General features: G+C 42.4%; 3 protein-coding genes across 5 annotated transcripts in view; 2 read left to right on the plus strand and 1 right to left on the minus strand.

Annotated features, from left to right (window-relative positions):
• Window positions 1-4,858: 4,858 nt before the first annotated feature.
• smug1 (single-strand-selective monofunctional uracil-DNA glycosylase 1) lies at window positions 4,859-9,748 on the plus strand. Its single transcript, XM_011475466.3, has 2 exons — window positions 4,859-5,929; window positions 6,164-9,748. Exons 1-2 carry the CDS (start codon window positions 5,621-5,623, stop codon window positions 6,716-6,718), a joined length of 864 nt encoding a protein of 287 aa, XP_011473768.1. The 5' UTR covers window positions 4,859-5,620; the 3' UTR covers window positions 6,719-9,748.
• A 118-nt stretch (window positions 9,749-9,866) lies between these two features.
• Window positions 9,867-20,164, plus strand: LOC101164053 (calcium-binding and coiled-coil domain-containing protein 1). 2 transcript variants are annotated; one of them, XM_011475468.3, is made up of 14 exons: window positions 9,867-10,110; window positions 10,549-10,700; window positions 10,801-10,903; window positions 12,249-12,451; window positions 12,532-12,744; window positions 12,829-12,977; window positions 13,052-13,121; window positions 13,189-13,443; window positions 13,516-13,629; window positions 13,932-14,027; window positions 14,965-15,052; window positions 15,142-15,239; window positions 16,875-16,957; window positions 19,784-20,164. In XM_011475468.3, exons 2-14 carry the CDS (start codon window positions 10,569-10,571, stop codon window positions 19,809-19,811), a joined length of 1,632 nt encoding a protein of 543 aa, XP_011473770.1. In that variant the 5' UTR covers window positions 9,867-10,110; window positions 10,549-10,568; the 3' UTR covers window positions 19,812-20,164. The 2 variants fall into 2 exon arrangements, with proteins under 2 accessions (XP_011473770.1, XP_011473769.1); XM_011475467.3 differs by having other exon boundaries at window positions 10,552-10,700.
• A 3,863-nt stretch (window positions 20,165-24,027) lies between these two features.
• LOC100125516 (retinoic acid receptor gamma-A) overlaps window positions 24,028-27,177 on the minus strand; it is a 33,096-nt gene continuing 29,946 nt past the window's right edge. For both annotated transcript variants that reach the window (XM_004069128.4, XM_004069127.4), the window contains 6 exons: window positions 26,775-26,916; window positions 26,511-26,674; window positions 26,225-26,401; window positions 25,885-26,089; window positions 25,112-25,270; window positions 24,028-24,970 (listed from right to left, as the gene is read on the minus strand). In XM_004069128.4, the coding sequence (XP_004069176.1) occupies window positions 24,654-24,970; window positions 25,112-25,270; window positions 25,885-26,089; window positions 26,225-26,401; window positions 26,511-26,674; window positions 26,775-26,916 (1,164 nt within the window). In that variant the 3' untranslated portion in view covers window positions 24,028-24,653. The remainder of the gene's footprint in view (window positions 24,971-25,111; window positions 25,271-25,884; window positions 26,090-26,224; window positions 26,402-26,510; window positions 26,675-26,774; window positions 26,917-27,177) is intronic.

Here is a 27,177-nt window from a genome sequence, read left to right on the forward strand (position 1 = left end):
ATTCCTACTATCAGCCCAGAGCAGGCTGAAGCGGTAGAAATGGAGGCATCCATAGAAACCTCTGTAACATTAGACTGCTTCACTGCTGTGGATCAAGCGGAAATAACATCAATTATTACGTCCTCCAAATCCTCAACGTGTCTGTTAGACCCAATTCCCACTAGACTTTTTAAAGAAACTTTTCCCCTAATTAATGATCCCATATTAACAATGATAAATACCTCTCTGGAAACGGGTTACGTGCCACAGTCTTTTAAATATGCAGTTGTTAAACCTCTTCTGAAAAAGCCCAGTTTGGATCCTAGCATCTTGGCCAACTATAGACCGATATCAAACCTGCCCTTTATTTCTAAAATCCTAGAAAGAGTTGTAGTTAAGCAGCTTTACTGCCACCTACAGGACAACAGCCACTTTGAAGACTTTCAGTCGGGGTTTAGACCTCACCACAGTACGGAAACTGCACTAGTTAGAGTCTCTAATGACTTGTTATTGGCTTCAGAAAAGGGACTACTTTCTATTCTGGTCCTGTTGGACCTCAGTGCTGCCTTTGACACTATCGACCACGGTATTTTACTCCATAGATTAGAGCAGGACATAGGGATCAGAGGATCTGCTCTCCAGTGGTTTAAATCCTATCTGTCTGATAGGTATCAGTTCGTTAATGTAAATGGCCATTCCTCTCAGTGCACTCGAGTCAACTATGGAGTCCCACAGGGCTCAGTCTTGGGACCGATCCTGTTTACGCTTTATATGTTACCCCTAGGAAACATAATCAGGAAACACAGCATTAATTTTCATTGTTATGCCGACGATACGCAGTTGTATTTATCCATGAAGCCTGACCAGAATGACCAGATAGAGAAACTGAACGCCTGCATCAGTGACATCAAGACCTGGATGACAATTAATTACCTCCTCTTGAACCCAGAAAAAACTGAGGTCATTATACTTGGTCCTAAAAACCTCAGAGATGCTCTGTCTGCTCAGATAGTCTCCCTGGATGGTATAAGTATAGCCCCCAATTCCACAGTTAGAAACCTTGGGGTTTTACTTGACCAGGATTTATCATTTAAGGCTCACATATCTCAGGCATGTAGAACTGCCTTTTTTCACCTGCGAAATATTGCTAAGATCAGAAATATACTTTCTAAGAGTGATGCTGAAAAACTCATCCATGCATTTGTTACGTCGAGGCTGGATTACTGTAACTCCTTGTTAGCAGCGTGTCCTAAGAGTTCCTTAAGAAGTCTCCAGCTTGTTCAGAACGCAGCTGCTAGATTGTTAGCTGGAACCAGCAGAAGAGATCACATCACTCCTGTGTTAGTTTCGCTCCATTGGCTCCCAGTTGATTCTAGAATCAAGTTTAAAATCCTCCTGTTAACCTATAAGGCCTTACATGGAATGGCCCCGTCCTATATTAAGGACCTCATAGTCCCTTACCAACCAATCAGAACACTTCGCTCGCAAAATGCAGGACTGCTTGTGGTTCCTAGAATTAGTAAAAGTACGGTTGGAGGTAGAGCGTTTAGCCACCAAGCCCCTGTCTTATGGAATAAACTCCCAGCTCATGTAAGAGAGGCCGACTCAGTTTCTACATTCAAAGCTAGACTGAAAACATTCCTCTTTGGACAGGCTTATTGTCAGACTGGCTAGTATTCAGAGATTATTTAACTTAATGTTAGTTTGTTTAAATTAAACTTAATAATAACTATTTCTTTTAAAAGGCTGCTAGAAGTTGAAGCTGGGGTAACTATGGTGCACTGGGGTTCTGTCCTCTTTCCTTTTTTACTTCTACCCTTCCTCTCCTCTATTCTTGATCATAATTTATCATTTAGTTCTCCATGCCTCTGTTTGGTGCAGTGCGATTCATGTATTGTCCCTCTTTTCCTCTCCCCTCCTGGGGAGTGGGAGTGCTTCCAGACTCCAGTTGGCTCATCCGTGCTCCAGTTCCTGACCGTTTACCTCGCCTTTGCTCCTGCTCCTACACCTGGCTGTGGATCCTGCCTCTGGCTCATCTCTGGCTCGTCTCTGCTCTGTACCTGACCGAGTACCTCGTCTCTGCTCCTGTTCCTACACCTGGCTGTGGATCCTGCCTCTGGCTCATCTCTGGCTCGTCTCTGCTCTGTACCTGACCGAGTACCTCGTCTCTGCTCCTGTTCCTACACCTGGCTGTGGTTCCTGTCTCCGGCTCGACTCGCGCCTTTGACTGTCCCGATAACCACGGCTGGATGAAGCTCGTCTGCTGGACTTTTATATATGTAGTTGTAGATTTAGATAAGTTAATTCTTCTCTAAGATTTCTGGTAAATCGCCTGTCCGTCCTGGGGGAGGATCCCTCCTTCATGTGGGCACCCCTGAGGTTTCTTCGTTTTTTCCGGAATCCGGTTTTTTTTGGGAGTTTTTCCTTACCGCGAAGGGGGGTCTAAGGGCAGGGATGCCAGTATAGCTTAGTCAGTTTGTTAGTTCATTTTAGTATTTTTCTATTGAACTCTTTGTATTCGTGATCCTTTTGATTTCATGTTTTACTTCGAAGCCCATCGAGACGACTGTTGTTGTGATTTTGGGCTATACAAATAAAATTGAATTGAATTGAAAATTGAATTTGATTTTTTTTCTTTTTGTGTTAAATTTGAAGTATTTTTGGCTTAAAATCTAACCTTTTTATTTCTCAAAGCATTTTCAAAACAATTTGGACTAAAAATATTCAATGTAATCCGTCAAATGGATAAGTGGAAAACATTTAATAGAACAAGGAAAATATTCATTCATCCTTATTTAAATAAATTACGCCGTAGAAAAAGGTTTGACATCCATCATAAATGTATTATTTTTACCGAAGTTACGTGTTTCACCACAGCCTTTTTTTTGTAGATTAGCTCATAAATGCAGTTTATTAAAAAATATTTTATTTAGAGTTTATTAAAAAAGTTTGCACTTCACTCCCAGAATTCAGAAATTCAGAAACCCACGCCGGAAAAGCATCAATGACGGACAATAACTTTGCAACTTTTGCTAAAACAAAACTAAGATAATGTTAAAAATGAGGACTTTTTTATTTATTTATTTTAGATTTTAAAAAGAACAATTGCTTGGCTTTCATTGTGTTTACATTACCTTGTGGGGCACATATGGACTGAATCAGCTGGTTGGATGATCGGCACAGGAGTAAGTATCTTAACCCCTAAACCACGAAGACACTGAAAGTTTTTCAAAACCCCTAAACTGGATCCTGCTTTTAATTGTGTTTTTGACAGAGTAGAGGATTTTATTAATCCCACAAAGGGGAAATTACCTTACCATAATGGCTCTATTAAAAACAGATAACACTAACAATACATTTAAAATTGTATTCACAATTTTTTTCTTTCACTTTGATTAAACAATAAAACAAAAGATCTTACAGAAGTTTATTTACCTAGGAAATGAAAGGGAACATAAAAAAAATTATATTTCTGCCACTTTTACATACTTAACCCATGTGCTTTCCTAGGCACTTTAGCATTGTGAGTTGGGTCATCTAGACCCACTAGACCAGGGGTCGGGAACCTATGGCTCGCGAGCCATATATGGCTCTTTTGATGGTCACATGTGGCTCACAGACAAATCCTTAATTATACTTTTTTTTTTCATTAGACCAGTCCTTCTCGGGCGCGATGCGATGCCAGAGGCGCGCAGTAGTAGCGGTGCTTGGAGAGAAAACTATCAGTTTACTGTTATCTATTATTTCACAGAGTTTGCACCACCCGGAAACCTGTGAATTGACGTGCCTAAAACTGCACGCTCCCGTCTCTGAGGAAGAGCGCGCAGTTTCGGGGACGGGATGTGTGAGGAAGAAAGCCGGGGGGGAGGGGGGGGGGACCGGCAGCAGGTGAATTGCGCAGGGATGGTAAAAACGTAAAGCCGCTGCCCGTCACTCATTGCAGCGTGTGAGTGAGTGTTTGGTTCCTTGTCCACATCTAAAGAACATTCAGACCTAAGATCCCGTTTAAAGTCTCAACGCCTGCATGAAGCAGAAACTCACCTCGTATCAACCAGACTAGACCATCAGCAAAACTACCATGAGAAATACTCATCATTTATCAGCAACAGCATAACAATGTTATTAAAAAGAATCCACAGACTTATTGTACTTTAAAAGTGTTGAAATTACATCAAATGCACACATTCACTTGTATATTTAGTTTTAAACATATTTTCGCGGACTGAGTTTAACTTTGCTGTTGGGCCGCGTTAAAAGTTCTGGAGTTCATGGAACGCATCGATCAAGCAGAGATCTGATTGGCTCTCAGTTCTGTCGCTCAGCCTGTTGTTAGGTAGTTTGGACCAATGGGGTTCAGCTATGGGCCGAATAAGGGAAATGGGGGGGGGGGCTGGAGCGGGAGGGGGGAATATAAAGTTGGGAGAAGCGCTCTCGTCTCGTCTCGGCGGGAGAGAATAAGGAGTTGCTGAATTAATTGAACGGCGTTTGTTGCGGTCTACAGTAACCAGAATAAAGAACCTTAAAAGAGGTTAAGTCTCAGTGCCTCAGTGTGAGAAAAGGACACAACATTATTGTATGGCTCTTTGGAAATCACATTTAAAAATATGTGGCGTTTATGGCTCTCTTGGCCAAAAAGGTTCCCGACCCCTGCACTAGACAGTGCTCTGAACCTTTTTTCTTCAATGATTTGTGATCTTCACTGGTGTCCATGGATTACATGAAAACTTTCCACCTTTATCCACCTTTGTCATGGTATGGAGAACACGTCAATGTAAGGGTGGGGTCATCTAAGATAGAACAAGGGTTAAATAAAAATCTTTATATATCTATAATCAGATACAGTATCTTTTTTTAAAAAAAGATACTGTATCTGATTATTTATAAACATATCCGCAATATATCAATATCTGTATGATTGTGGTTTGCATCAAGGCATTCCGTTTTGGATTTTTTAAATTTGGATACTTGGAATTGAGGAACAGTCCAGGTTTCTTGAGGGACCTGAAAGGTGATTTGAAATAAAATTTATTATTTATCAATATTATCATTACTACTCTATCCCAGATTGGTAAGCAGTCAAAATGTAAATATTGCCTCCAAGTCTTTTCTACCTTATTTACCCAACAGACCTCTGCCCCCTCATCCCACCACACTCCCCCATCCATCTTTCCGGTCCTTGGAGAACTGCGTGGTCTGATGGCAGAGAGGACAAAAGGCTTCCTCAGTCTGTTTGTGGACATCAGTCTGTTGCTGAGTGTGCTCTCCTTTGTGTGAAGACCGAGTACAGAGCTGCGTTTTTCATGACTTGGACGACACCGTCTGTGCTGCTGTCCCTGCCTCCACAGTTCAGCTTCATTCAACAACCAAGCTTCCCTTTAATATCACACCAGCTTTTGGTGCTCTTCTTATTTAATGCTGCACCTGCTGTAACAAGTTTTATTGTTTATTTCTTCCAGTGTATTCATCTAAATTTGACTGCAATGACACTGATTTGGCTGTAGAGGGCGACAACCGCTCTATTTAATGTTAAGAGGCAGACGAAGAAGTACTCTTTGTTTACGATTGTTGGGCACATTTCTGCCCCCTAATGTCTGGTTTTAATTGGACAGACAAAATAATCCTTTATCTTTGCATTTAAAAAATGTTAAACAGCTCATTTAATGATCAGAGCCAGCTAGAATGCGGAGGCGCAGGCGGCGGAAGTCTGCTTCTCCATGACTCCCGTAGCTCCGCAGACGGGATCTCCTCCTCCAAGTTCCTGAAGGCTGAGCTGGAGCTCAACGCCCATCTGAGGGGCCTGACATTCAGCGAGCCTGTCCGCCACATTTACAATCCGCTGGAGTATGCCTGGGACACCCACCGCTGCTACGTGGAGAGGTACTGCCGCGCCGGGCAGAGCGTCCTGTTTTTGGGCATGAATCCTGGACCCTTCGGCATGGCACAGACCGGGGTGAGTTCCGCAGCATCCGTACTGCTTCAGTCCGAAAGTATAACTGATGTTTAACTAACTAGCAACTCACTCACTCACTCACTCACTCACTCACTCACTCACTCACTCACTCACTCACTCACTCACTCACTCACTCACTCACTCACTCACTCACTCACTCACTCACTCACTCACTCACTCACTCACTCACTCACTCACTCATGTCACGTGACGTCACGCTTTTCCTCCCTTCAGGTCCCTTTCGGTGAGGTCAGGTCAGTTGTTGATTGGCTGAAGATCACAGGAGAAGTTGGTCGCCCTGACAACGAGCATCCCAGGCGTCCCATCGTGGGTCTGAGGTGCACCCAGCGTGAAGTGAGCGGGGCTCGGTTCTGGGGCCTCTTCAAAAAACTGTGCGTGGAACCAGACCGTTTTTTCAAGCACTGCTTTGTTCACAATCTGTGTCCACTCGTCTTCATGAATCACGGTGGGAAGAATCTAACCCCCCCGGAGCTGCCTGCAGCTGAGCGGGACGCCCTCCTGGCCAATTGTGACAGCGCTCTGTGTGAAGTGGTGAAGGAGCTCCGCTTCTCTATGGTGATCGGTGTGGGGCGGGTGGCGGAGCAGCGGGCCCGCAAGGCGCTGTCCGCTGCAGGGCTGAGCGTTCGGGTGGAAGGCATCATGCATCCATCACCCAGAAACCCGCAGGCCAACAAGGGCTGGGAGGAAGCTGCAAAAACCAAACTGGAGGAACTTGGAGTTCTTTCCCTTCTGTGCAACACTTCTGAAGAACATGGTCTTCTGCACTGACGTCAGTGTCATCAATGACACTGACAGAAAACAGAACTTTTTATACAGGTCGAGAAACGAGCTTTGGAAACATTTTCTGATTTGTTAGAAAGTTTCTTGCTCTTATAGGCTTGGGATCAAACAGAGCGTGCTTCATCCTAAGGTCAGAAAGAAGGAAGGTCTTCCTCCTTCAGGATTTTTTAGACAGTGGAATTTATGTTTTCCAGGTCCTGAAGCAACTAAAAACCCCTCAGACCATCACACTCCCACCACCATATTTCTGTTAGTGTGTTTCTTTTCTATGAAAAGAAACTTTTCTATGATTAGATCATTTGTTTTCATTGATGGCGTCTTTTATATTGATCCTCAACCTGCATTGATGCTGCTGGTTGTCTATCTACTCTTGCTCCTTCTGATCTGTTTTGGTTTTTGCCACTGAAGTGCTGTTTGAACAATTCTCTCTGAGAAGCCAAAAACTTCACTCTGGAAGCAGTTCATTAGAAATTTGCCTCCAGGTTTTAGGCAGACCAACCCCACTCCTCCTCCCCTCCCCGTTGCTGAGAGCTCTCAGTTTTCATGCTCTCCCGCTAGCTTACAGCCTCTCACATCCCCAAACTAATAACCGTTTGAGGCAAATACCAGTTTTCACCTTAATGTTCTTTATGTATGTCCTCCATCTTTAGAAAAATCCCAACCATAACATATAAAAACCCATCAGAGTGGGTCTTTCATTCTTGGTTCGTCAGATTTTTCCTACAGAACTCTGAAGAACTTTCCTGTTCTTGCTCAGGTTTTTGTGATGAACTCTGTTGTGCAGGTCCTTGTTCTCTGTCAGTTTCATATGGTGGAGTTTTTAACTCTGCGGTTGCTTATCTGGGGTCTTTTGTGACTTTTAGAATGAGTTGCATTGTACATTTTGGGTAATTTTGGGGTTCCTGTGGGAAGGTTCACCACTGTTCCAGGTGTCTTCATTCGTGGATAACGGCTCTGTAGTTCTCTGGTGCCCCAAAGCATCCATAAACGTAATTGTTTTTTTTAGATTGCAGCATATTGAAGATCTCAACTTTGTCTGGCAGGTCCTTTGAACTGGTTTCTTGATGGAGAAAAGCAGTCATCAGTGGTTAGAAAGAATAAACTCAGCTCTCCAAAGACGGACCACAGGTTGAGCTCAAACATCCAATGTGGCAAAAAGTAGGAAATCAGAACAGCAGCAAACACTTTCTCACACTACAGGAGCTGAACAATTGTGTGTTTTTTTCTTCATGTTTACATTTGAAACTCAGGTTTTGTGTAACTTTTAGAGATACTAGAAAAATGGTTTAATGGGTTTTACACTATATTACCAAAAACCTTTTCTCACCTGCCTTGACTCAAATGAACTGAAGTCCCATTCCTGAGTTCAATTTGATGTCGGTCCACCTTTTGCAGCTTTTACAGCTTCAAGTCCATTGGGAAGGCTGTTCACAAGGTTGAGGAGTGTGTTCTGTGATGTCACATGGGTGATGTCACACACATCGATGTTGATGGAGAAGTCCTGACTCTCAGTCTCCGCCCTTATTCATCCCAAAGGTGTTCTATGGGGTTCAGGTCAGGACTCTGTGCAGGCCAGTCCAGTTCATCCACACCAGACTGTCATAGCGGCGGCCGTGGTGCGGTGGTAGGGCGGTCGACTTCTGATCGGAAGATTGCAGGTATGATTCCCGCACTGCCGGCCCCATGTGTCTTGTCTCTGGTGGAAGGTTGGTGCCAGCGTTCAGCAGTGGAGCCGCCATCAGTGTATAAATGTGTGAATGTGACTGTAAAGCGCTTTGGGCCTTCGAATACGGTAGAAAGTATATAAGTATACACCATTTACCGTCCATGTCTGTATGGACCTTGCTTTCACAGTCATGTTGGAGGAGGACAGGGCCTCTCCAAACTGTTCCCACAAGGTTGGCAGCACGGAATTGTCCAAAATGTTTTGGTGTCCTGAAGCATTCAGAGTTCTTTTCACTGGAACTAAGGGGCCAAGCCCAAGTCCTAAAAATCAACCCCACACCATAATTCCTCCTCCACCAAACTTCACACGGCACCATGTCAAATGTACTGTTCTCCTGAGAACCTCCAAATCCAGACTGGTCCATCACATTGCCAGATAGAAAAGTGTGATTCATCACTCCAGAGAAGGTGTCTCCACTGCCATAGAGTCCAGTGGCGGTGTACTTTACACCAGTGCGTCCGACGCTTTGGTTGATGTGTGGCTTGGATGCAGCTGCTCTGCCATGGAAACCCATTCCACAAAGCTCTCTGTGTACTTTCCTTGGGCTAATCTGGAAATCACATGACTTTCTGAGCTCTGAAGCAATTGGCTGTGCAGAAAGTCGACGAACTCTTTAGGCTATGCGCTTTAGCATCCTCTGACCCCTCTCCGCCAGTGGCCCACAACTTTGTTGCAGAGTTGCTGTTGTTCCCAAACTTCCAATTTGTTTTGATAGAGCTGACTCTGGGATATTTAGGAGCTAAGAAAATCTCACCACTGGATTTGTTGCACAGGTGGCATCCTAAGACAGTTCCACGTTGGAATTCACTGGGCTCCTGAGAGCGACCCATTCCTTCACAAATGTTTGTAAAAACAGTCTGCATGCCTGGCTGCCTTAATTTATACACCTGTGGCCAGACCAAGTGATTAGGACACCTGATTCTGATCACTAGGATGGGTCAGGCAATACTTTTGGTAATAGCATATATGGGGTAAGATGGAAAATCTGTTAAAAATATTTTTTTGAGATTTTGATTTTTAGACCTTTTAAACCCGTTAAGCTCAAAGATGTTGGATAATGTAACTGAAAGTAGCTCAATACTGGTTTATTGAAATGCAATTTTACATGTGGAGTTAACGTTTTCAGCTTGTTTTATCTTGTCAACACATTTTTATGTACCTTTATTGTGTCTGTTTCATAAAATTATAATGTTTTGCCACAAAAAAAAAACTGGAAAACAAAAGCAAAGGAACCTCTAACTTTATATTCACCCCTATGATCTCTGCATTATGAATAAATCCAATGAAATTTGTATGGAGTTTGTTTTTGTCTGGTTTCTCAGATGAATCTGTTTGCCTGAGAACAGTTCTGCTGCTGTCCTGACCCCCACCTGTGCAAATGACACAAGTCTTGCAACATGCAGCAGATCCTCCAGCGGCATCTTTTTATGGGAGTTGAAGTCTGGAGCGTTACCGTTCTCTCCAGCAAGCTCTGCATTCACAAACTGCATCTCCCATGAGCCCCCCCCCTCATCTGCTTTGGTCTTATTTGGGACTCCCGGTTTAGAAGATGTTGTGAAACTCTTGCACCTGACAGGATTGCTCATCAGTATCTGCAGGCTCATGCTCTGCTCAGTCTTCTCTGTGCTGCCTGAAGAGATTTCTGTGGACTAAGGTAAGAGTTACATTATTGAGTTTGTAGTTTTATGAAATACTCAACTGCATGTTTCTGTTTAATAATCAAAGGAAATATCCGTTTTTATTTTAGAAAATAAAATAATGCAATTTTTGATATCTGTAGTTTTTGTTCTGTTGCTTTATGAGTTTACTTTTTACTAATCTTCCAGAGTGAAAGCTCATGTTTATCAACAAAGTAGACACAGTAGTTTCTCTAAAAACTCAAGATTATATTTCAAATAATTAATAAAAATGTTAATATTTGAAGTAAGAATTGTTGACAAACTTCTTGTTTATGAAAATCCTGCTGAGCCACGGGCGTGAGGATGTTGTGACCACACTACTGCATTCCTGAGCTGACTCTGCTATCACCTTCCGTCAGCTGTTCCCATCCAGTCGCCCATCAAACCTAATCCCTGAGTCTGTTCTGTATCAGCAGCACAACCTCCCATCACCATGGAAAAACAGTCTACTGTGATGTTTCGAAATGTGGGACAACTGTACTTCCCCCAAACCAGAGTGGAATGCCACTACAGCCTGACCTCAGGCCACCGCTGGAGCAGCAGTGACTGGATCGGGATTTTTCAGGTACAATCCGCCGTTTTGGCTCCATTCATTGACATGAAGAAGAAACATGAGCAGAAGGAATGATATTTGATCATAAAAATGTTTTTTTTTCCTGCCACAGCTGGGATGGTCTTCAGTGAAAGACTATTACACTTACACATGGGCTCTTGTGCCTGAAGGCTACACTGAGGGCCGCTGTGCCGACTCCTGTGCTCTTTTTCACGGTGAGGATTCAAACCTGACAACACTTCTGTTAGGATGGACTTAGCTTTACCTATGACTCATCGAAGCAGGATGTCAAACTTTATGGAAAGTTTCAGTGCAGATTGTCATTATATCTCCTCCTAATGTAATATAAACCGTAAATAGCCCTAGAAACCACAAAGTCAACACCAATAGACAAGCCCTCATCAGAATAATTTCTTTACTGGAGAAAATGTTTTAAATGTGTTTATTGTTTTAAATACGTAACATTAAACAGATCACCCCAATGATCTCCTGTGCCGGCGTAAATGCAAATTACCAGTAAATGTTTAAAAGTAAAGTTTAGAAATCAAAAAGATTTAAAAGATTAGAAGATTTAAAGTGTAGAGGCATTAAAATTTTACATTTCTAAATAAAACACACATTCTATAATTTAAAGAGTTATAATAAAATTAATGTTTAGAATATTCATTCAGATGTTAATGTAAAAAAAAAAAACGTAAAGAAAGGGAATCTTGCCATTTTAACTGAAGAATCAAAAACCCTCAAATTTTAAAAGTTTTTGATGCTTTAGAAACCTCCCAAAAAATTACACAAGTTTAGAAATGGAGGCCTTTAGTGGGATCTTTACTCTCCACCCCACCACCACCAATGCTTCTCATAATTAACCGCGACCGCATTAAACAAATCATTTCTAAAAATAAAAGGCTTTTAAACAGATGTGGACAAACTAAAATGCTGCGAGAACGAGTAGGTTTATATTTCTAAGGACACAAAGAATTTGGCCCACATATGCAGAAAACAACAGATTCACAAGAATATTTTTTAAAAATACATGTGCATAAATTCCTCAGTAGATTATCCATAAAAAATAAAACGATCTTAAAGAAATCAAACAAAAGGAGAATACATACTAAAACACTTCCGCTACCATAACCTGGACACATGAAAATGTGTCATTTCAGGATTCCTTAGTGATTTTCTTTTGAAAGTTTGCATGTACTTTAATTGTGAAGAGCACTAGGAGGAGCTTTCAGCTAAAGCTGCAAACTGTTGTAATACCCCCCTGAAGCATTATTGTTGGGAGAGCTTTATGAATAAAATAATCCAAAGAAATGACAGGAGCAAAAGATTAGACTAAAACAATGAGATTTCTAGAAAGTGAATTGTCTCATAAAATAGTGCTATTCTTGGCAACTGTGTTGGAGGTAGTATCATGGTGTGGGCCAATTTTAAAATCACTGCACTTTTAATATTAACCAGTTCATCGTAAATGTCTTTGCTAAATTCTTGATTTCGGGCCACCAATGGATGTTGATAAACTTTCAAAATGGTCTAAAGCAGCTCTGTGTATTCTTAACACAGCATCCTACCTGCCCAGACCCAGTTCTTTGGAGTTCCAGTTTGTTTATGTTGATGAGAAGGGAAAGGTGTGTGCTCGTAGCCGCCCCTTCACCTTTGGCGCTCCTAAACCGTTGGAGGAGCTGGAGACTCTAAAAGAAGAGCAAGATGAGGAAGACGAAGGAGAGGAGCTGCTGCTGGTCATCCCCAGAGCTCAGCTGCTGCAGGTTGGTAGAGACACACATGCAGCACATTTTATAACTTCCACCCTCATGATTCAAAACATTCGAATCCTTTTTGTGACCAGAGTCAGCTGGAGGATTGCTTAAAAAAGCAAAACAGTTTACAGAGAGCGTTGGATGTGGCCAGAAAAGAGAGTGAGAATGAAAAAGAAGTCGACAAAAGAGCGAGAAGCGATTGGGAGAAGGAAAGGGAGGCGATGAAGGAGAAAATCACTGAACTCAGAGATAATCTGAGGCACAGCTGTGAGATGCTGAGGAGGATGGAGGGCAAACAACAGGTGTGTGTCAGGACATGCTACTGTGAAACCACCCCAAAAAATGAACACAAATGATCTAATTACCTATTTTCTCACTCAATGAAGGATGGAAAATGTAGTCAGGAGAATCTCACCAGTGAACTGAATAGACTCTTGGCTGAAAAAGCAGAAAATCAGCTGCAAATCAAAGACCTGGAGGATAAAATCAGACTTCTGACTGACAAAGAAACGGCAGCCTGCAGTGAACTGGAAAGGCAAGAGGTTCATGGATTTTTTTTTCATTTAATTAATTAAACTTTGAGTCTAACTGTGATTTTTGTTGATGCAGGCTGAGAGAAAAAGTGAAGAAAATGTCCATTCAGATGAAACGCGACGAGGAGAAAAGAAAGTCTCTACAGGTAACAGCTGGATGCTGGTGGTTATGATCTGCATGACAGGGGAACGTCATCTTTGTCACCTGAACAGGTGGAGATTGAGACTTCTGCTGCAGCGGTGCAAGGACTGCAGGAGCGCCTGGAATCCAATGAGCTTGTGATTGAGAGTCTGCGCAGAGAGCTGAAGGAGCTGGGCGCTCGTCAGAATCACACCTACGCTGAGCTGCACCAAGCCCGGCTGCAGGTGGCCCAGCTCAACCTGCAGCTGTCCGAAGAGGACCTGCTTCTCAGAGAGGAGCGGGCCAACTCGGCTCTGGAGAAGGAGGCCTACAAGCATGCAGCAGAAGTGAGGATCCAGAGGGGAGGGGTTTTTGTTTGAATTCATTCTTCCACAGTGTTCTTCACGATTTCTCTGCAGATTAATAAAAATAAGTTGCAAGATCTGAGCTGTGAGCTTCAGAGGACAGAGCAGTGGCTTCAGGATGAAAGGATGGACAGGGACAACCTGGAAGCAGAGCTGCAGAGAGAGAAGGTAAGGCCACATGCAGGACGATTGCTATTATTTAACACAAACAACCTCAGACCTAAATTTAGCTCCACTGCTGGAATTTGGCTTCATCATTTACCCAGAACACATTTTGGAAACTGGAGAAACATGCCAGAGGTCAGCAGAGTTTTTTTATTTTTATTGCTCATGTGCTGGCACAAACAGAAGCAGCTTCCGTGAACAGTGAGTAAACATTTCCTCACATCGTCATGTGACTAAAGAAGGAATAAGGAGCTGGCCGTGTCAGATGTCAGAGGGCTCAAACAGGGTGTTGCTGTCGTTCGAAGGTGCTGCTGCGTGAGGCCAGACAGGAGCTTCGGGAGGCAAAGACCAGTCTGAGGAAGATCCAGAAGGACAGGGAGGAGGAGCAGCTTCACAAACAGGCAGGATTTTCACCATAAATGCAACCACAGGGGGGCCCCATCCAGCTCTTTTATGTGCTGGTCCCAAGTCAGGGTACATGCAGAGGGTTGTGTCTGAAGGGGCATCTGACCCGATTTGCAAATCACAAAATGCAGATCCCATATATGTTCTAAAACCTTTTAATTCACATGAATGCATAGACTATGTCCTGCTGTTAGCAGAGGTGGGTGTAAAGAGTTACTCAGATTACTTAAAATGTTTTAAAGAAAGATGTTGTCCTCAGAGTAGTTTTACAGCCCCTGTAAACTAACATTCCTACGCTTAAACAAAACCTGGGTTCTTTGAGCTTCTGAAATTCACGTCTCTGAAGGTCACTGACAAATATTTAAAAACAGTATTAACCTTTTAGTTTAGACCTGGAAATGATAATTTACGCTTTAATCTTTTCTCGTTTGGATAATTTTATTCTCTTTTATTTGTTAAGTCATTTGCAGATTGTCCAAAACACCTTAGCGAGGCGTTTAACTGGAGCCAGTGAACACATAACTCCTCTGTTGTCTCCTTTCCATCGGCTTTCAGTTGAATTCAGTATTTTAGAGCTTTGCACGGACAAACTCTGACACATTACTGACCGTTTAACCCCTTACTCTTCAGCCAGATCCTTGAGGTCTACAAACCAAAATATATTATTGTGCTATTTTATTTAGTTTGTGTGTGTGAGGTTATTTCATTGTGAGTTCTTCTCTTTTGTTGTGGAGACTGAGGTGAGACAGAAAGCCTTTTAGAGTGTTTGAATCCGCATTTTTCTCATCTTTTTGCTTCATTTTTGGTGATTTTGTGAATCTCTGAGGTTTCATTCTAACAGAGCAAACCTTCTTGTGCAGTTACTGGTTTATATCCTGGTGTTAGAGTATTTTTGCTCGATTGCTTTCAAACCTGCAGCTTTATACCTTGCAGGATCTGGTGAGCTACATACATCAGTTGGAACACAGGCTGGGAATCGTGCCTGAATCTGACAGGAAAAGATTGGAATCCTCAGGTGTCAGTAAGTTAAAAGCCTCATAATTATTTGGGTTGTTTGATTTTTGTGTTCATGATTCCAATGCAAACAACTGACTTCTTCCTCTTCCTCAGAAAAAGATGATGAAGATTCCTGTAGACCAGATTCCTACCCTGTGTCTGACGCAGACGAGTCTCTAGCTGAAAGCAAAGGGGAGATGATTGACACTCAGGTGTGAAATCAATCACCTCCAAAAGTTATGGTATCTTAGGATGTATTCAGACTGGAGACATTTAAAGTGAATCAGAGTTATTTCCCCAACACACCGGAACAAATTTTCAGTCTACACCCAAGTGGACTTTGGTCCAGGACCAGGAACTGCTCTCTGACCCATCTTTTGGTGGTGGTCTCGGTTAGATTCCAGTCGGACTGAGCTTTAGTTCGCTCAGAGTTTCTTCCGTCTGAATACAATCCGTTCCCGGAGCGGAACAACTAAACCAAACGGCCACAGAAGCCGGGCATTCTGGGATTTGTAAACAAAGTAGGAAGGAAGCAATTGTGACGATGAGACAAAGCAACTCATTGAACTGTAGTCAGATGAATGCATCAAAACAACTTTTAGCACGATACACATTGTTACACTGTATTCCCAACAATCTATGTCATAAGCACTTATCAGCGTAGCTTCTTTGATGTCTCCTCCGTAAGCGCCTTGCAGCACGCCTCAGCTGGGCCAAAGCAGCAGTAAAAAGTGGAACTGACGTTGATACAGAGGTTTAAAACTGGTCAGCAAAATTCAAAGTTTGAATCAGTGAAATATCCCAGCAAAGATTGCAAAACGCACGACTTCCATTTTTCTTTCTCTTGTTGCGTTGCTCCGCCCTCATAATTCCTGGCCAGTGCCTAAAGAGATCGTTAGTCAGATGGTTTTGTTTACAAGCTTTGGTTTGAGTTGGAAATGTCCGAATAAAGGCAGTCTGTATACAGACCAAGCACAAGGAAACGTTTGCATTGGTGGTAGTGAGGGGGTTTTGGCTGCAGTATAAAAGGAACATTTTTGGCTGTTGACTGTCAAATTAAATGCATGAAACATTTAGATATTTTAAAAACACAAAACCTCACAGAACATTTACTTGGAATATATATTATTCCATTAAAAGAATAGGGATGGGGTTGGATAGATTTGTTTCTTCCCACTCCCTTTCAATCAATTAATCAGCCACTATTTCACAATTATTGATATAATGGATTCAATGGGTCGTGTGTGTACTGTATGGATAGGGGGAAAATATGCAATATATATATATATTTCCTTTGTTTTATTGCTGAAATATCTGAAAATAAACCACTCAATCAAACTAAAAATACATTGAAAACAATTATAAAGTTAAATTAACAAAAATAAATATCTGATGACTGATAGCTGATCCATATTCCATGATGGGAATAAAAATTCACATTTGAGTTTTCTTTAAACTTAATTGGTTCTTTGCTCTTCATTTACCCCATCATTGGTGTATCCTATTCTTTAAATTCTATTCTGCAGCCATACTGCAGTTCTGAATGTGAAACCAGCAGCGGTTGGTCTGATCCCCAGGATCCGCTCAGTCTGGGACCACATAAAAACACATATACTATGAGGAGCTCCTCATGATGCTTGGAACACGGTCCCTTCAAAATATCCAGAAAAACGCTGAAGAAAACAGCAAAATAGATTAACACAAGATAAAAAATTGAATCAATTTTAAAAGCAGCATCACATTCATATAGCAAAAATACATTCTAATCTCTATTTTCTGTTTGAAACAGTTTTATTCTGTGTTGTCTAGCTCACATTCAAACCTCAAGCTTCTATTTGTTAAACCAGGAAGAGAAGAGGCAGAACTGTGAAGCTGGAGCCGCTGAAGACGAGCACCTGATCCCACCTGAACTCTTCAACCCCGTCCTGAGGTGAGGAGTCTGGAAGCTGCTCCTCAACACACGCACTCTGTTTCCTGTCCTTCAGCTGCCCGACTCCTAAAAAAAGCCTCGTGATTATTTTGGTCAAACTCTAACCACACTTTTACATAAAAAGAATAAGAAAGGGAACAAAATGACGTAAGACGATGGATGTTCATTTGGGAATGACACTTATTTATCAGGTGAGGCGGGGGATTCACTTTAGATTTCCTCAGATCTCTCAGTTTAGAAATCAGCTTCAGTACTTCTAAAAACAAAATCTGTTACCATCTGAAAAAAGTGAAATTTGAATGAATGGTGCCAAATAAAAACCCATTTTGCTCAGCTCTTAATTTAGGCAGCCATTTAATGTGGCGTATTTGAGTCAAAGAGCCTTTTTCACCTGTCGTTTCTGGTCAGGGTAAAAAAAATAGCTTCAGAATTAAAGGATATGATCTGCCAGTTAAATTGTAGCTTTTATTTGAAATGAGAGGAAAAGTATTTGGCTTAAATCCCTGCAGAATTCCTCCTCACTTGAAACAGTTTATAAAAATCCCTTTAAGCTTTATTTAGTTCATTTTAACACAAAATCTTGTCTAAGGTTCCATGGGATTGGTGGATTTCTTAAAAAAACAGACTTAGGAAAACTTTAAAACAACCTTTTTTGTGATGACAGTTATACATTTAAACAGGAAGTACGGTACATAATAATTAATGCCCTCAGTTCATGTTCCGGTTCATTTTTCCATCTAAAGAAGAGCTAAAGAAATGTTTCATGTTGGAGTCACTTGTCAGGTTTTACATGTCTTACTTCAGTAGGTTTGTTTTGAACTGAAAGAGTTATTTTTTTTTTTCTGGTGAGGATAAAAAAGGAAAATATCTTTCACCTGACACTTTAGCTGTTACATTACTGGTCTTCTTTAATTAAATAATATTTTTTTTTTGCCCTGTGTTATTATTTTAGCTCTTAAAGTTGTAAACAGGTTCAAATTCTTTTCAGGGAAGGAGACTTATGAGGTTCCATTTGTGCCAAAAATATCAAAATGTGTTTTTGCGTCTACTGTTATGTCTTTGGTCCATTGTCTATGTCCACTGATCGTGTTTTTGCGTCCACTGTCTATGCTTTGGGCTCATTGTCTATGTCTATTGAACGAGTTCATTTTACATTGGTTCATGTCTATGTATTACTAAGCAATATCTTCTGCATGCCCATGATTCTTTGATTATTACTTTGTATTAACTTTGTGATGTATATGCTTGTATATGCTTTATCCTTAAACTTTATCTTTGTCATTGTCCTTATCCCATGTCGTCTAACTACGGCGTCAGGAAGATCCTTAGCAACCGTTGCTAGTGTCGTTTGCTACGTCGTCTCGCCATGTCGTCAGGAAAATCCTTAGCAACCGTTGCTAGTGTCGTCTGCTACGTCGTTTCACGTGTCGTCAGGAAGATCCTTAGCAACCGTTGCTAGTGTCGTTTGCTACGTTCTTTCACCATGTCGTGTCCTTAGATCTTGCTGTATTTCAAATTTTGCAAAGGTCGTCAGAGAAGTCTTTTGTACGGTCGATAAATTGTTTCCCGTATTATCACGGAACAAAACACTTTAAAAAAAAAACCTTTATTGACAATCCTGCAAACGCGCACTGCCAGAAAGGGGGGGGGGGGGTGCAGCGTACAACTGTTTCACGTTCCCGTTTAAAGTTATTTAGAGTATGGCTTTAATTTAATCTTGTGATGAAACTATTATTTCAAATTATTTTGAAAAATGACTGATCTTTATAAAATATGTTGTTACAAATCTGATGGATAAACGAGGATCAGACGGGCTAATAAGAGCCTTATGTGGTCCCGAGTGCGCCATCTCATGGTCACATAAATAGATTAAAAAGAAAAGCTCAAAAACCAGTCAGTTTTCGACTGTTATATTCATAATTAGTGACTCGACCCACTAAAATTTGAGAAGGTAACTCATCAAAGATATTTTAAAGGCCTCCTTGCAAGGCCCCCGTAAATCGTTCAGCGGCAAAAAAATAAATATTGCCATGGACTAATGACTTGAGGGTTTATTTCTGAACAAATACATTAAATCAACACCAATGTGTTTGTAATTTTATTATTAATAAATCAACCACGTTTTTCATGATCAGAACACAGCACATTCATAAATAGTCTTCGTAAAATGTTCATATTTATTATGTGTCATTCTCCGCGTTAAATAGAAGTAGTTCGCCTCCAGATCAGGTGGTGGCGGTAATGCGCCACTTTGTTTTCGTTTCAAGCGTTGTATGCATGCCCCCCCCCCCCCCCCCCCCCCCTTTCTGGCAATACGCGTTTGAGGGAATATCAAAATAAAGTTCATCTTAAAAACGTGTTGTCATGGTTAACCCTGACGTCTGCTTTGATAAACATTTCTTTTTCGTTCCGTGGTAGTACAGGAAAAAATTTACCGGCCTTACAAAGGACTTTTCTGACGACTTTGGCAAAATTTGAAAAACGAGAACATCTAACGACAAAACACGGGGAAACGTCGTAGCTAACGACAGTAGCAAACACCCTAGCTAACGACAGTAGCTAACGACAATAGCTATCGACAGTAGCTATCGACAGTAGCTATCGACAGTAGCTATCGACAGTAGCAATGGTTGCTAAGTCCTGACGACAAAGTGAGACGACCAAAGACATAGACAGTGGACACAAAAACAGATTTTTGGCACAAATGGAACCTCATAGAGACAGGCCTTAGTAAATTTTAGTGGCCATATTTGTGAGGATAGTTTATTTAATAAAACAGATTTGAATGAAACAGATTTGGAAACTAACACCTTTTTCCCTTTGCAGTGAGCTCGCTGACGCTCCCATGTGGTAAAACAAGGAAGAGCAGATGGACAGCACATCCATAGATCTGGAGACATCTTTTTTTTTTGATATTTTTCCTAATAAGTTTGATTTTTGCTTTCATTTGTAAACTTATTTTGTTATAATTAAGAACTAGTAGCACATTTTTACTTTAGTAATCAGGCTTGAGCTGTCTGCCTGCAGACGCCTTGAGTTTTATTTGGAGTCTTGACTCAAAGTTGACACAGGGGAGGTTTTTCTGGAGCACTTTTGTCCTTAAAGTCTGTTAAATATAGAGACATTTGTAGAATCTTTAGGTGTGTTTCTGCAACATTTGTGAGGACGAAAAGGCTTAGAAAATAAAAAATAATATGTCTACATACACATTTTTCATGGTAATTTTTAAATAATTTATCAGAAATCCATCCATCAATCTTCCTCCACTTATCCGGGACCGGGTTGCGGGGCAGCAGTCTAAGCAGAGATGCCCAGGCTTCCCTTGCCCCAGCCACTTCCTCCAGCTCCTCTGAGGGGACCCTGAGGCGTCCTCGTTCTCTGCTTCTTCAAAAGAAGGCGTGTCAGTGGGATTGAGGAGATCCTCGAAGTAGTCCTTCCATCGCCCGACAATGTCCCCAGTCGAAGTCAACAGCCTCCCACCTGCACTGAAAACGGTGCCTGTGGAGAACTACATTCCCTTCCTGAGACACCGGATGGTTTGCCAGAATTTCTTTGAGGCCAACTGATAGTCCTTCTCCATGGCCTCACCGAACTCCTCCCAGGTCCGAGTTTTTGGCTCCGCAACAGTCCAGGCCGCAGCTCGCTTAGACTGCCGATACCTGTCAGCTGCCTCTGGAGTCCTGCAAACCAGCCAGGCCTGGTAGGACTCTTTCTTCAGCTTGACGGCATCCCTTACTTCCCGTGTCCACCACCGGGTTCGGGGGTTACCGCCGCGACAGGCACCAGAGACCTTGAGACCACAACTCCGAGCAGCAGCAGAGACAATCGAAGTGGAAAACATGGTCCACTCGGACTCAATGTCCCCAACCTTCCTCGGTACCTGTTTGAAGTTCTCCCGGATGTGGGAGTTAAAGACTTCCCTAACGGACGGCTCGGCCAGACGTTCCCAGCAGACATCACGACACGTTTGGGTCTTCCAAGTCTTTCCGGCCTCCTTCCCCGCCAGCGAATTCAACTCAGCACCAGATAGTGATCGGTGTGTCCAAGACACAGGGCCTAAGGTCGCCTGAAACATCTACAAAGTCGATCACCTGATGCCAGGTGTATTGATGGACACCCTTGTGCTCGAACATGGTGTTCTTTATGGATAAACTATGATGAGCACAGAAGTCCAATAACAAAACACCACTCGGGTTCAGATCAGGGGGGGGCATTCTTACCAATCACCCCCCTCCAGGTGCCACTGTCATTGCCCACGTGGGCATTGAAGTCCCCCAGGAGGACAATGGAGTACCCCATTGGGGCACTTTCCAGTACCCCTTTGAGAGACACCAAGAAGGTCTGGTACTCCAAACTGCTGTTCGGTCTGTAAGCCGAAATCACAGTTAGAGACCTGTCCCCCACGGAGGGACATGACCCTCTCGTCCACCGGGGTGAACTCCAACACTTGGTGGCTGAGCTGGGGGCTCATGAGTAAGCCCACACCAGCCCGCCGCCTCTTACCTTGAGCAACTCCAGAGTGGTAGAGAGTCCAACCCCTCTCTAAGGACTGAGTTTCAGAGCCCAGGCTATGTGTGGACGTGAGCCCGACTATATCTAGATGGTATCTCTCAACCTCTCGCACCAGCTCAGGCTCCTTCCCTCTCAGAGAGGTGACGTTCCATGTCCCAAAAGCCAAGTTTTTCGGCGGCCCAAAACTTGGCTGGGGGACTTCAATGCCCACGTGGGCAATGACAGTGGCACCTGGAGGGGCGTGATTGGTAGGAATGCCCCCCCTGATCTGAACCCGAGTGGTGTTTTGTTATTGGACTTCTGTGCTCTTCATAGGCACCCGCCCTCGACTGCCACCCAAACCACATTGCACCGGCCCCTTTTCGGTCTTCTACTGGTGATGGGCCCATAGGAGAGTGGTCCCACGTCGCTCCTTCAGGCTGGGCCCGACCGGGGCCATGGGAAGAGCCCCGGTCACCAGGCGCTTGCCTGCGAGCCCTAACCCCTGGCTTGGCTCCAGAGTTGGGTCCCCGTGACGCCAATCCGGGCGACATAATCGTGCCTTGTTCTTTCCTTTCATCAGGGGATTCTGAATATGACTACAAACACATTTTTCATGGTAATTTTTATATAATTTATCAGAAATCCTGCACAAAGAATTAATGCACACAGTTTTGTGCAATAAAAGGAAAAAAGCAACTTGGTTTGAGAACATAGGGCATCTTTATCAGGATACAATAAAACACAAAACAGATATGCATATATAAGCAAGAACAAAAAAAGGTGTGGAAACCAGATCACCTGTGGGAGTTTTGAGACCCATCAGAGTTGAATCATGAATTCTGAAGACTCACAACAAGTTTGAATCCCTGAAAATGAAAAACAGCTTTTTGCTGTAAAAACCTAAACGCTTACAAAATGTCATTTTAATCAGATGTTTGTGAATCCAGCTTCAGCTGCAGTTGCTAAACACACAATCCTTGTATTTACATCAAAGGTCCTAAAGGACGATCTCACATGAATCTTTGGTCTTCTCCTTTTAAAGTTCATATTGTATTTGAAGTTGAAGCCTTGGTTAAACAGCCTCCAACGGTTTTTATTTTATTGAACCAACTCAAATCTGGAAAAAGATATTGCAGTGACCCTTATGCTATCCTAGGCACTTTAACATTGGGAGTTGGGTCATACCCACTAGACAATGTGCTGAACCTCTTTTTTTCAATGATTTGTGATCTGCACTGGTGTCCATGGATTACATGAAATCTTTCCACCTTTATCATGGTAGGGAGAACACGTCACTGTAAGGGTGGTGTTATCTAAGATAGCACAAGGGTTAAAAAAAACATTTTTTCCCCCTAAAAATCGGATTCGAGTGAAATATCAGGAAGAAAGAAAATGAGGAAATGTTTAGCTTGGATTCGGTTAGCAGATCATCTGCAAAGCACAACGTTGGTTTAAGTGAGGAAGAAGAGGAGGAGGGTTGTAACTTTTCTCTTCTGTAGCTACAAAATCCCAATAAATAAAAACATTTAGTCTATTTCTATTTGCTTCCTGGATATAAATTCACTGCTACAGAAACAAAAATGACCTCTATGTTTAAAAACCAATTTTAAGGAAGACCTTAAACACAAGAACACTAGTATCGTCTTGTGAAGATTAAGCACTTAAATGCACTCTTATTAAATGAAACACATTATCCTAAACTCCCCCAATGAAAACTGTTATTTTGTTGCTGGTTTTATTTTATTGGACAGTTGAAACCTCATAAAAGTGCAACTTTAAATGTGATGTAGGTTTGAATGAGGATCTGTTTAGTACCACTTTGGGTAATTATAAGCACACTCACAGGCCGTCATAATGAATTTAAAGGGTTTCAAACACCTTTAGAAGTATAGAAAATGTAAAATACTCTTCTAGATGTCTGTATCCAGTTGTTTTAAAGCTTCATAAACACATTACCATGTCTTTTAACCCTTGTGCTATCTTAGATGACCCCACCCTTACATTGACGTGTTCTCCCTACCATGACAAAGGTGGATAAAGGTGGGAAGATTTCATGTAATCCATGGACACCAGTGCAGATCATAAATCATTGACCATCAGCAGGTAGAAGCAGATCAATAAGAACATTTAACCCTTGTGTTATCCTAGGTACTTTAGCGTTGAGAGTTGGGTCATCTGGACCCACTAGACAGTGTGTTGAACCTTTTTTCTTCAATGATTTGTGATCTTCACTGGTGTCCATGGATTATATGAAATCTTTCCACCTTTATCCACCTTTGTCATGGTAGGAATAACACGTCAAAGTAAGGGTGGAGTCATCTAAGATAGCACAAGGGTTAATAACCTCCTGTGCTTAAGTTTACTTTATAAACCATGCACACAAACACACACCTGAGGATTCTTTGGAAGTTTACTCAGATATTTGGACTCCAGCTTGGATTTTTTGACCTGCAGCTACCAAAAGGAAGCTTCTACCATATGGAGAGGAGATGCTTCAAGCAGGTGAGGGTTAACCTGAGTCAGTTCAATGTACGGGGTGACCAGAGGTGGAGGTGCAGTAGCAGCTCTTCTCTTCCTTTTTTTTTTTGGAAGATTCAATTGTAGCAGGTGCTTCTAATTAGGATTTTCTCATTTTCGTTGAAAATCTAGTCTCCCTGATAATTTTCCTGAAACTGCTTTTTCGCTTTGTTGTCCAACAATGTTTCATAAACACAACATCCTCTCAGTCCAAAAACCCCCCACAAGATTTAGAGTCTACATCCTCATAAAATACATACAATGAAAAAAATAAGTTGCATAACAAAAAAAAAAAGTACATTTGTGAGAATGTTTATGGCACATCACATGGACATGAAAGAGTTAACATGCATTCATACCATCAATTTTATACAAAGCATAGCCCTTGATATAAAGCAAAGCAGTGCATCTTTTATTTGTCTCTGAAGGAAAAAAAAACACAGAAAGAAATGGTATAAAAACAGTTACGGGCTCAACGTTTGCTTTAAGGCTGCCCTTATCCATCCACTGAAATGCAGGGATTTTATTTTGAATCTTTTTTTCTACGCTGAATTCAAGTCTCTGTACAGGTCAATAAAAAAACAAACAAGCATTGCTTAGGTTGTCTTAAACCTAAATCTGTCATTTTTTCAGGAGATGATGTTGAGTCTGAGCTTTGTCAGAGGAAGAAGCTCCTACTGGTGTCTCACTGCGTTTTCCCTGTCGCCGCCTTCTTCTGCACGGCCGCCGCCGCCGCAACCCCCCACTGCTCTCCATCACTGTCTGCCCCGCGTTCTCGCTCCTCATCCCAATAGTCGTCATCTTCCTCCTCCTCCTCGAATGCAGACTCATAGGTGGGCTTCTCCTCCTGCTTGATGGCTGGAACGGCGGGCGGAGGAGCTGCGGCGCTGTCGCAGGAGTCGCTGCTGTCCTCAAAGACGTCTGGGTTCTCCAGCATCTCCCTGATCAGGGGAGGCATGGGGCCTGGGATCTCCATCTTCAGGGTTATGGCTCTTTCTGCACCTGCAGGCCAAGTATACGTGACAGCCATGTGAGGATGAGGATAAAGATCTTTGCCAGGACTCATCAAATAAAAGATTAGTTCAAAGTACAAATCATCTCCGATGACATTGTTTTGTTTTTGTAAACTAAAATAATAAGAACCTTTGGTGCTGATTCCTCTGAGGTCTGTGACCTTCATCAGCATGCGGGGAAACATGTGAGGTTTGTTTGGGCGTCTGCGGCGAGTGTAGATCTTCAGGGCCTCCAACAGCGGCTCCTGCAGCTTGTCCACCTTTTCAGGCTCCTCCAAGTCCATTCGATCTGAATGCATGATCCACAATTAAGGAGACAGGATGACAATTAACCTTACATTCTTTTGATAGTTTTCTAAAATCAAATGGTCAGATTCTTCAGAAGTGGAAAACATCTGGTCACTTATTTTCTCTAGCGTGGAAGTCAAAGTTCTCTATATGTAATGCTTTTGAAAGAAAAAAAAGACACAAAAATTGCATCTCAGACTCTGCAAACTTCAGCTGCTGTATTAAATTCTGAAAAACTCATGCACTATTTTCGCACAGTTCTGCATATTGGCTCACGCTTTAAAAAACAGGCAACAATTCCATTCAATATTTTATTTTTCATATTTATCTCTAATAAAAATAGTGTATTTTTAAGTCCTTGTGGCCTTTTTCTGCTCAGGAGGACATATATTAAGAAAGATTTCTGAGTATTTCTTTATCCAAATTGTTGTGAATCAGGAGCAGACGCAAAAGTAATGTTTGAATTGCTACGTAGAAAATACGCCAGGTCGACCACCAGCCCTGCCTCTGAGCTCTCAGCAACAGGGAGGGGAAAGAGGGGCGGGGTTGCACTGTGCCCAACGGTCCCACCCGCAACTCAGAGGTGAATTTCTAATGAACATGAAGAACTGTTACCTCCACAGATGAGACAGATTGCGCTGAGCAGCCCCGTCTCTGTGTCGTCCATTTCCAAAGGCAGCAGCTGGCCGGCGAAGGCGAACACCAGATCTGTGAGAGGGCCAAAGCCGGCGTTGTGCATCTGGGTTCTGTTGAGGGTCAGGCCATCGGAGAACGTCATGGTGTCTTGCTCTGGAGTGTAGCGAGTGCATATCCTTAACATCTGAGAAAAAGAGAGAGCAGGGGAAAATAAGAACTTCCAGAAAGAGGTTGCCGTTAAATTAAGAAGCTTTCCAGCACAAAAAAGGGGGAGCGTTAGGGGATTGCAGGGATTCCCCGTGGTAGGTGGACCAATTACCAGAATGTCCAGGCAGGCAGATTTCAAGAGAGTGATCTGGTCAGCGATGGTAAGTGTAGTAAAGCCTGGAAGCCGCTTGGCAAACTCCACAATCTTTATAATGCACTTGGTGGAGAGCTCACTGAATTTATCCCAAAGGCCCAAGTCCAGCTGTACTCTGTGCTCTGCACTTGAGTTCTGGGAGAAAGAAAGAAGGAGAATCATTTCTGTGACTCTGCAGATTCATTGTGTGTTTGCTCTGCAGATCTATGAGCTAATCCATGAAAAGACAATCCTAAAAACTCACTGTGGTGTATTTTCCTAGTTGACATAGAGACGGGAAGGTTTCTTTATGGGCTTTGCTGACTTTGTTAACCAGCTCCTCTAGCTCTCCACTGAGCTCGTAGCTCTCTGGCAGCGTGATCTCCTCCTTCACATCCTTCTTCTTCTTGTTTCTGTCATTACGCACCGCTGCCAGTAAAAACAAAAAAACAGGGATAATCCGTTTCTGCTTTTCTTCTTGAAAGAGATTATTATGAACACAAACTTCTTTGATTTGAGGACTCCTGACCTTCTTTGGACATGCCGACCTCAAAGCACTTCTGCAGCCGGCAGTACTGACAGCGGTTGCGAGTCACTTTGTTGATCTGGCAGTTCTTGTCTCGATGGCACGTATAGACCATATTCTTCTGGATGCTGCGCCGGAAAAAACCCTGCAGCAGACAAACAAAAAAAGAAAACCTGTTTTTAAACTTTAGACCAAAAGAGATGATCCCCTGAGAGGATTTGTAGGGTTCTGTTTCTATCAGTTTGAGCCCAAAAACTGGAAACAAGATTTTCTACCGTGATCCTTGAGCATATTGGTTACCTTCAAACAAAAATACGGTTTGCTTCGTTTTCCTTTTGTGCTAAACTTCATTTTAGAACAGGAAGTTAATACCACTTCAGGAAGAAATTACTGTATTCAAATGAAA

This window comes from Oryzias latipes, chromosome 5 (assembly GCF_002234675.1).
Source record: "Oryzias latipes chromosome 5, ASM223467v1".
NCBI lineage: Eukaryota > Metazoa > Chordata > Actinopteri > Beloniformes > Adrianichthyidae > Oryzias > Oryzias latipes.